Here is an 11,041-nt window from a genome sequence, read left to right on the forward strand (position 1 = left end):
GTCCTTACCCCAAACCCCGTCGCCCACAATATAGTGGCCATCACCAGCAACTATAAACAAGTCGTCTCTTCGTCTCTTCGATGGGCATCCATTGATGCTTTGATTTTTCCCTCTCTAGAAAGGTTTAAACTTGAACCATCTTCTTGAACATCATACTGATTATTGGGCAAGGTAATTAGTATTTGAGTACAATTAGCTAGTAGAATCGGCAATTAATTCGTGAGAGATTGTACAATTTTTTTTATTTTTTTGCCGAAATCGAAATCGAAAGGGAAATAAATTTATAATACTTGCTTCTCATTGATGAAATGAAATATGCCATTTTTCCTTCCTCTGGGTTGTTACTTAGCTTATTTATTCACCGCAATATTTTATCAATATGCTTAGTGAGTATAAATTATCAGATTCAAAATTGAGTCCATAAAAAATAAGCAAGTTAGTTTTACATGGAATTCCAAAGAAAATACTAAAACAGTGCGTGCGACACTGACAGAGCGGCTTGTAGATCATTTGATTTTTCAATCGTACACAAATCTAAAAGAAAAACCCAGAAAAGAAAAATGAAACTGGAAAGAGATCGAAACAAGTGGTAGTTGTGCTAATATACAGTTCACAAAACAAAAGCTTTCTTTAAACTCTTCTTTCACCGTAGTAATTCGACGTTTTTACTCAGCTCCTCTACCTTCTTCATACTGAATCTCTCGCTCTCGCTCACCAACTAATCCAAAAAAGAAAGAACCAAAACAAAGATGGAGAAGAAAATTTAATCAAAGATGAATACTAGTATATTGCCTCCATTAGCTTGTCAACTAGTAGAGTTTTTTCTTTGTTATTCTCATTGAAAAGCTTCAAGAGCTTCTATGTATTCCTGTGTTTGTGGGAGAGGAGAGTTTTGTTGGAGGCGTCGGTAAAATGAATGAATAGAAGCGGTTGTGGTGGCTGGGTTGATAACGGCGGCGGTGGGGTCGATGGTTTGAATGGGGTTGGTGTAGGGAAGCTTTGGAAGGTTTTGATAAATTAAGGAATAAAGATAGTTTAGGATAGTAGTATTATGATAGGATTAGTTTCATTAATAAAATTAGAAGTTCGGTGATTTAATCGCGATGAGACGGTTTGGTAATAGGGTTTCGTTAAATCTAAATGGGTACGAGTGACAACTTAACGTGGATTATTTGGTCCACATGGCATTATTTTATTGATTATAATAAAGAAGTCGATAATTTTTAGCGGAAGTCAGTTAAGAAGGACTAAAGATCCAGCCCAAAATTAAAGTCAAGTCAATTTAAGTACGTCGCCACCATATAAATAATGTATCATAAACAATAAAAATTGATACTCATTTCTCCAATCCACTCCAAATGATCCTCATACCAATATTTATTTTTAAAATATCATATCAAAATTTAACATATTTATTAATAAAATTATCAATAAAAACTCTAAAAATTAAAAAGAAACATTAAAATATATATGACTTCAACAAATTTGTCTTGCTCTTGATCCTTATAAAATGGCTCTCCACTTTTTATATTTGCTCTAATAAAAATGGCTCTCCACTTTTTATATTTGCTCTAATAAAATAGGTCACGATCAAATTACGGCACATCACACTTAACCTTTTTTTAAAAGTGTTCTAAATATTTTAACGGAATGTAAAACGTTAAAACTAAAAACTCCAAATAAAATATAAAGAATAATGTAGCATTTAACTTTGCCTATACAAATCTATCGAAGCATATACCTCACTGTCGCTCTTCCAATTTTTAACTCTCCTCCTAATCAATCAAATATACACATGGCATGGCACGACAATTGGCATATTCAGAGAGAGTAGCAACTTAATTTCTACTCGCGTCAAGGCTATGACAGTCTTCGTTATAGGGTGGTAAACTAGAAAAAACGATTAAATACGAATCGAATGAAAATAAATTGAACAAAAAATTATTCATTGTTCATATTATGTTCATATTTTGATTTTATTTTTTGTTCATTTTCGTTCATGTTCATATTATATGAACCAAAATGAGCATAATAAATTTAAGATTAAATGAGTTAAAATATATGGACTAAAGTGAACCATCATATTCGTTCATGTTTATTTTTGTTCATAAAAAAATGAACACAATTTATTCATTCATATACGATCGTGTTTAAAAATGAACGTGTAAATAAACAAACTTTTAACGAATAATCACGAACAATCAAATTAACATGAACACATTTTGCCACCTCTATCTCGATATTATCCGGGAAAGATAAGGACATGTTCAGTAGTAGCCAATTTTCGAAAATTTTTCATTTTTCACAAAATTCTCATTTTTCTTTAAAAATACGTTCAGTTGACGATTTTCGATTTTGTTTCTTTGAGAATTTTCACAAAATTCTCTGAAAAAAGAGACAGTCAAATCTGAACTTTTCAAATTACTCGAGGGACTGGATTGAAAACAAAAGAAAACGTCAGGGGTCAAAGTGTGTTTTCCTTTTCTTTCTTCTCTTTCTTCTTCCTCCGGATCGCTCGTCGTCCTCCTCTATGTTCGTCGGCGACATGCCGGTTCCGGCGTCAATTTGACCTATCCAAGGTCGATTCTTGGTCTCCTCGACACGTAGATGATGATTCCAAGGTTTGTTTCCTTTAATTCGGCTCGGTTTTCACTTAATTTCGATTTTTAATTTTCGGGTTTCAAGAACACAATTTGGAGTTTTTGTTTGATTCTCATATATGTTGTTCCTGGTTGTCTTCTGAGTGTTTTAACATAAGTTTCATTTTGATTCGACATGTGAATCTGGGTAAAATCTTACCTCAAAGTTTCGGTCCGGCGGTCAACGGTTTGATCCGACATGTTGAAAACGCCATCGGTCGACGATTGCTGGGGAAGTCGGACTCGGTTGGGATGTTGCACGGAGCGGTGGCCAGTCGGAGTTGGGTTGATTAAAATTAGAGATTTTGACTTGAAAAACAAAATAAAAATTATATACTTAAAAAAAGATAAAAAAATAAAAATGAAATGAAAATTGGGATTGTACAGTAGTTTTCGAAAAACGAAAAGAAAACGAAAATTCTCATTAGTGAACGGCCCTAAGAGTTTTATCATTTACGTACTAAAAGGGAAAGACGGAGTTCATTATATATGTTTAATACCAAACTGAAAATGAAATTCCGGCTCGCCTGCTTATGATATTGACAGCCTAGTCCTTTGAATTAAATCCAGGGTTTGATCCTTTACTTAATATTTCCAACAAATAGACTATAAGATATACTGCAGTGCATCGATGCCAAAATTGTAAATCTCTTTGATAATTGGTGTATAATACATCGAGTATAATCTAATTTCACAAGTTTGAAGGGAAGGGAAAATGCCGAATCGTACTGGAGAAATACAGGAAGCACATAAGCTGGACCTTAAAGCTCTGTTTGGCTATGCATCCAAACACGTCCCTGGCTTCCCTCTCTCTCCCTCACACTTCTCTGTCTCTCAGGTACATACATACAGTAGTACTAGTTCAAAGTGAAATTCATTTCGTTCAAAGTGATTGTAATGATTTATCACTCAACAGTTTGGCCATGGACAATCGAACCCAACGTTTCTGATTAAAGTCGGCACCGGAGATTACATTCAACGCTACGTCTTGAGGAAGAAGCCTCCCGGCAAGCTGCTCCAGTCAGCTCATGTCGTCGACAGAGAATTTCAGGTCAATTCCAAACATTTCATTTTATATATTTATTTACTTGTTTTAAGCTTTTTTCATAATAAAACTTCTGACAGGTTCTCAAGGCTCTGGGTGATCACATCCAAGTCCCAGTTCCTAAGGTTTTCTGCTTATGCATGGATCCGAGTTTCATCCGAACTGCATTTTACATCATGGAGTTTCTCGAAGGGCGAATTTTCATCAACCCCAAGCTCCCTGTATGTTTTCTGACCTCGTTCCCAAAATACTTTTGATTGATTTTGACTTTTGAACCCTTTTTTATTTATTAGGGAGTACCACCTGAGAGGAGGAGGGAAATATATCGAGCCACGGCTCAAGTATTGGCTGCTCTTCATTCTGCCAATGTCGATCCTATTGGGTTATGAAAGTATGGACGTCGTGACAATTATTGTAAACGACAGGTTTGTGATTGTTTGGAGCGTATATCAATTAAAATGAGAGTACATTTTTACTAGATTTGGACTAATTGGATGCTTGTTTCAGAAAGAGAGATGGGCTAAACAATATGTTGCTTCGACTTCTGAAGGAAAACCCGAGAGCAATCCAAAGATGTTTCAGCTGATTGATTGGCTGCGAAAAAATATCCTGCTGGAAGATTCTTCGGGGGCAACATCAGGCCTTGTCCATGGCGACTTTAGGCTCGATAATGTCGTGTTCCACCCCATCGAGGTCTGAATAATATACTCATGAAGTTTTCAACTCTAGTGTTTGTTATTGATATGGATGAATTTATGTGTGTATTGTTCATCTGATGGCTTGCTTTTCATTGTGTAGGATCGAGTGATTGGTATTCTTGACTGGGAGTTATCTACTCTCGGAAACCAAATGTGTGATGTTGCTTATACCTGTATGGTAATGAGTGGATTTCACTTCTCACTATTTACTTCCAGCTTATATGGATAATAATTTCTATTAAAAAGTTCAAAATCACACAAAACAAGCACTTGTCATTTCTCCAAAAGTAAGTTCCAAAAGTTGAACCAATCACAACTCTAGTCACTGACTGACTGATTGTTACTTTGGCAGCCTTATCTTGTGAATCAGAATGTTGACAAGGAACATCTGGAAGCAGGTTTTGAGAGTACTGGAATCCTAGAAGGAATTCCATCACAAGAAGAATTTCTGGCAGATTACTGTGCCGCTGCTGTAAGAATTATTTTAACTATCCACTGTCTTGCTGACTTGCGTGCATCCCTTTATGTGGGGCTGTGTACTACGATATCCTCCCCCATACCCCCCAAAGCGGGGAGCCTTAGCGCACCAGGATTTGCCCTTTAGGGAAAACCTTGGCCTGCTGCTCAATGGAAATTCTATAATGCATTTGGTTTGTTTCGTGGGGCTTCAATCTACACTGGGGTTTATAACAGATGGCTGATGGTATTTAAGTACAAGAATTCAATTCTCTATTTGAAATCTTATGCTATTCGAGTTTATTTACAAATGGGTTCCACAATGCAGGGCAATGCTTCTGGAGGTGAACGTGCCTGATGTGCCGGAGGCCATGCCATTGGTCTCATTGATACCGCTTTGGCTTTTATTGCTCGAGAATCTGTGCTTTCCGATCATCCTCCATTTGGTAACTATTCCTATTTTCTGGCCTTTTAGTTTTCCTTAGGATGAAAATTGTCTAACATTTTATTTATCTAACTTATCGATCTATTTTCCTAGATTTGAGGAAACAATTTGAGAATGAATACGAGGGGGGAAGGTTTGTTCCCAGTAAAAGGGTTCTTGAGCTAAGAAACAAGTTGATTAAATTCATCGAGGATCGGATATACCCCATGGAAAATGAATTTTACAAACTCGCTCAATCCCCTTCACGCTGGACAGTTCATTCAGAAGAGGAGAGGGTGAAGGAGCTGGCAAAACGAGAAGGTCTATGGAACTTATTTATTCCCGCATGTGATTCTAATGATTCCTTGCTCTTCCCTTTTGATTAATTTTCCCTTACCGCAGGCATATTCCTGTGTTTGCGTGTTTACTACTCCATCAATGTAAATCTGCTTTTTCTTGCAGCTTGACAGTGCTGGTAGGGCAAGAGAAATGCTATTTGCTGGAAAGGAATCTGGTTATTCAAATAACTTCCCAGGTTCCTTTGTGAGATCATGGGACGTTCTGTTTGGGCTCCACAAGTGTTTAATTGTGGTGCTCTTGACACCGGAAATATGGAGGTACCGACGATTGCTTTAGATTCTTCAGTATCAAGAAATTCTTATTACTACATGCTAACTATGATACCTAATGTGTTTTATATTTAGGTGTTACTATGTTATGGAACCAAAGAACCACTCCAGGAATGCCTAATTCCGTTGCTTGAAGGAAAAATACGTTCTGGATTTGCAATGACAGACCCTCAAGTTGCTTCTTCTGATGTAACTAATATTGAATGTTCTATCAAGAGGTAGGCTCATCTCATAACTGAAATACAGTAGTTTCAAATCAGAATGTTGAATATTTCAATAATTACTTGGTGAGACAACCTCATTGCATCACTTATAAAATCATGCAATTTTACTTTTCCAGACAAGGTGATTCGTATATTATCAATGGACGAAAGTGGTGGACAAGTGGGGCCATGGATCCAAGGTGTAAACTTCTTATAGTCATGGTTAGTGGTGATCCATGTAAGAAAGAGCAATTCCGTTTGGTTGTTTTGATTGTTTTAAAACAAATTTACTTTGTCAAATGCAGGGTAAAACTGATTTTACTGCACCAAAACATAGGCAACAATCCGTGATCCTAGTAGATATTAATACTCCAGGAATACACATAAAGAGGCCTCTTCAGGTGTTTGGCTTTGATGATGCACCTCATGGTCTTGCCGAGATTGTGTTCGATAATGTGCTAGTGCTAGCAAAGAATATTCTACTGGGAGAAAGACGTGGATTTGAAATTGCCCAGGCTATTTATTTTTTTATGTATTCTTTTTTTTATGGTTTTGGATTATTTTGTCATCTGACGTCGTTTGCATATGTATAGGGTAGACTTGGCCCAGGAAGATTGCACCACTGCATGAGATTGATTGGTGCTGCAGAACGTGGTATGCAAGTAATGGTTCAAAGAGCTCTTAGCAGAAAAGCATTCAGAAAGTTCATTGCTCAGCATGGCTCATTTCTTTCAGTCATGGCTAAGGTTACATTCCTTAAATTCAACATTACAATCTTATTATTAGTATCTAATTAAAGCTGAAAGCACGAAACCAACCATAAAGCTATCAGTTTTTTAGATTTTATCATCCGTATTCTCATGTGGCACAAATGGATGTTATGTTATATAGTGCCAAATAGAGCTGGAGAGAACAAGATTGTTGGTTCTGGAAGCAGCTGATCAGCTTGATCGGCTTGGAAACAAACAGGCTCGTGGTATCCTTGCTATGGCCAAGGTAATCTGTGAACATTTGTTATTCATTTTTTTGGCATCATACAATACAATAAGTAAAGTTTAGCAATTTTCCTTCAAAACGATCCATGTGTTCTGAAAGGATGCTAGTGTGATGGATAGGAAGTTTGATGAGGACGAGTTTTTATGAAAATACAATGACTAAGGCTGCATTTGTTTTTTTAAAGATTAAGATCTGAATATTAAATGTTATATCAGAATAACAGTTTATATATACTGTTTGTTTTTTAAATATCTGAATAAGTATTTAAAAATAAAAATTATTAAGAAGATAATAACTAATTAAAAGTAAGTAATATACATATAATAGTATATAATTTGTCAATTTTTGATTTAGTGTGAGACTTTAGTAATCCGTAGTACTTGTAATGCTTTTGTGAAATTATACTGGTACTTATCATGAATATATAAAACTATCATGAAAATAAATTGATTTCTAATGCTAAAAAAAGTATTTAAAGGGGAAACATATATCACTAAAAGTTAATTGGACGTATTGTTTAAAGAGAATGTCAAATATAGCAGAAAAAATAATTAAAAAAAAATTGCTACTGCGGGAATAGAACCAAGATCATCAGGTGGCAGGCGTGGAAACATGGCCCTTACACGCCTGAGACACATCTGAATGGTATTAAGTGGAGTTTTGATATCTGAATCGGTAAGATGTATTCAGCTATATTAAGTGGCAAAATTTAAAATAAAACAAACGCTCTTAATTAGTTAAAATCTGAATTCAGATTAAGAGGTTCAATAAGTGCAAATGCACTCAATTTTTAATTATCAATCAAAGCAAATGTTCACATGTTTTTTTTTTTTTAATTTAATTTAATTTTTTTTTTCCATTTGTGTTTGTATGGAGTAGGTAGCAGCTCCAAACATGGCATTGATGGTACTAGATATTGCAATGCAAGTTCACGGTGCTGCTGGTCTATCATCGGACACTGTTTTGTCACATCTCTGGGCGACAGCACGAACTCTGAGAATCGCCGATGGCCCCGATGAAGTTCACTTGGGACCTATTGCTAAGTTAGAGTTGCAGAGAGCCAAACTGTAATATTCCACTTAGTTGACATAAAGGCTTTGCTTCATATATACAGAATTATTCAACGAAACTTTGGAAATAATTTAGTACGTTAAAGACTACTTGAGGAGTATATATGGATCGTTCAAGGGAAACCGATTCTCTTACCATGACCTTTGTAATGGATATATTTAGATATACATGTTAATGAGAAATTGAGAATATGATTCAAGCTATGATTTTAATATATTTTTGAGAAGTAAATTTAATTTCAATCGATCTGGGTTTCATAAAGTGTTGGTCAATGTTGATTCGATCAGTTGATGGCAAGAAAATGCACAACCCATTCTAAAAGGAAAACGACTAAAATCGGTATAAAAAAAACAGAGACGATTCATTTTATTTTTTCGGGCATAAGTTGAAAATATGTTCACGAAGAGGTCAGCTAAAATTTCCTAGACAGTCCTAATATAGCAGGGAGGGATGGAGGGACATTCACCAATCATATGCGATGCGAAACAGATGGGATTCAAATTAAATGGGGAAAAAAGGGCTTTTGTTAGGATTATGGAAAAACAAACAGTTCACGACCATCCATTTCTAGGAAAAACCCAACCTCTAATTCCTTACAGGAAATTCGGGTCTTAACTTCGAAATTATCAGTACTATATAAACTAGCTTCACTCATCATATTCCTCAGACCAGAGCCTTCGTGGGGGTTCAAAAAACTGTCTCAAATAACCTCGAGCCCCAGAAAGGCTCTGTTTTTCGCCTCGAGTTTTCTCCTTGCAATTTTGTTTTTCCGACAAGAAAAACTTTGAAAGTTTTGAAAAAAGAAAAACAAAAAAGTTAGAAGAAATACCAGAAATAGATTTATATATATATATATATATATATAATTATATATAAATATGGGGTACAGCGATGATGGTGGTAGCAAGAAGAAGCTTACCATTATTGGCGTCTGTTCCTTGATTCTTGTCGCTATGGTCGTAGCCGTCGCATATGGCGTACATGGAAATGCGGAGCACACACAAAAGGATGGCACAAGCTCAGGTTCAGGAGAGATCTCAACTTCAAAGAAAATGATAAAAAACCTTTGCCAACCAACCGAATACAAAAAGACTTGTGAGGACAGTCTCAACTCAGCCCACCCGAATACGACCGATCCTAAAGAGCTCATTAGGATTGGGTTCAAGCTGGCGATGAAATCAATTGACCAAGCCATTAAGAACTCCACGGCTCTCAAAAAGATAACCGAGGATCCTAGAGCGAAAGATGCTCTCAATGCTTGCAAAACCCTAATGAATGACTCTATCTTTGAGTTGAAGAATTCGTTCGACAAGATGGCCGATTTTGACCTTCATGACTTCGAAGACTTGATGGAGGATGTTCAGATGTGGCTCACTTCATCATACACTTACCAAGATACCTGTTTGGATCAATTCGAGAACACGACTGGCGAATCCGGTGAGAAGATGAAGAAAATCCTAAAGACTTCCATGGAGCTTACGAACAATGCTTTTTCTATGGTGGATGGACTCCGCTCGTTCGTCTCGAGCTTGAACATCTCGAGTTTCAGCCGTAGGCTTCTTACGTTGCAGAACGGATCTTCTCCTTCGTGGGCCCAGCGAAGGCTGGTACAGGTTAATCCTGCAACTCTAAAGCCGGATGTGATTGTTGCCAAGGACGGAAGTGGAAAGTATACGACCATCAACGAGGCCCTTAAGGACATTCCTTTGAAAAATACCAAGCCTTTTACGATTTTTGTCAAGGCCGGAATCTATGCCGAGTATGTGACATTTACTAAGGATATGGATAATGTATATTTGGTCGGAGAAGGCGCTACAACCACGATAATTACCGGTGATAGGAATTTCTTGGACGGAATCACCACCGTGCATACCCCCACCGTTGGTAAGTATCTAGTTTCAATTTTCTTAAATTAATTGAGTTTACTAATGGCGTCTAATTAATTTCTATTTAAACAGCTGTGCTAGGAAAACACTTCATGGCTAAAGACATAGGATTTGAGAACAGTGCAGGGCCCAAGAAACACCAAGCTGTGGCTCTCCGTGTGGCAGGCGACTTTTCAATCTTCTACAAGTGCACAATGTACGGTTACCAAGACACACTCTACGTGCACGCCGGCCGCCAATTCTACCGAGATTGCACCGTCTACGGAACCATAGACTTCGTCTTCGGTAATGGAGCGATAGTGATGCAGAATTGCAAATTCATCATTAGGAAACCTCTAGAGAATCAGGCATGCATGGTGACAGCTCACGGAAGGAAAGAAAGGACCGTGCACACGGGGCTAGTGATCCAAGACAGCACGATCACTGGCGAGCCTGATTACATGTTGGTCAAAGATGTTAACAAGGCATACCTAGGAAGACCCTGGAAAATCTATTCTAGGACGGTGATCATGAATACAAATATCGATAGCGTGATCGCCCCAGAAGGATGGTTCCCTTGGGCCGGAGATGTTGGTCTTAACAGCTGTTTCTACGCCGAGTATAACAATTCGGGGGCAGGAGCCGCTCAGGTTGGTAGAGTGACGTGGAAGGGAGTTAAGAAACTAACGGCTGCCCAAGTTCAAAAGTACACAGCTGAGGTTTTCCTAAGAGGTGATAGATGGGTTAAATTGTCCCGCGTGCCGTATAAACCGGGAATGTAATTATTTTTCATCGGAGGCTAATCAATAGCTAGGGAAGACTGAAGACTAAGAATGATTAAAATCATCATCATAGCTTGATCTTTCCAATTATCATGTGTACGTACTGACACTCGAAACAAACAAAGTTCTTAGCCATTCCCAATTTGTGTTATTGGTTATCATCATCATCATGTGCAATTTGTAAAGGATTTTCTATGTATTCGCTTTTAAAATTTATAAGGCCACACGGAATT

At 37.2% G+C, this 11,041-nt stretch overlaps 1 protein-coding gene and 1 pseudogene across 1 annotated transcript; both read left to right on the forward strand.

Moving 5' to 3' along the window:
• Positions 1–3,354: 3,354 nt before the first annotated feature.
• LOC139883882 (probable acyl-CoA dehydrogenase IBR3) lies at positions 3,355–8,161 on the forward strand (annotated as a pseudogene).
• An 878-nt stretch (positions 8,162–9,039) lies between these two features.
• LOC139883879 (probable pectinesterase/pectinesterase inhibitor 21) lies at positions 9,040–10,808 on the forward strand. The gene is made up of 2 exons (XM_071867989.1): positions 9,040–10,045; positions 10,120–10,808. Exons 1-2 carry the CDS (start codon positions 9,040–9,042, stop codon positions 10,806–10,808), a joined length of 1,695 nt encoding a protein of 564 aa, XP_071724090.1.
• Positions 10,809–11,041: the final 233 nt, after the last annotated feature.

This window comes from Rutidosis leptorrhynchoides, unplaced genomic scaffold (genome assembly GCF_046630445.1).
Source record: "Rutidosis leptorrhynchoides isolate AG116_Rl617_1_P2 unplaced genomic scaffold, CSIRO_AGI_Rlap_v1 contig466, whole genome shotgun sequence".
In the NCBI taxonomy this organism is placed as follows: domain Eukaryota; kingdom Viridiplantae; phylum Streptophyta; class Magnoliopsida; order Asterales; family Asteraceae; genus Rutidosis; species Rutidosis leptorrhynchoides.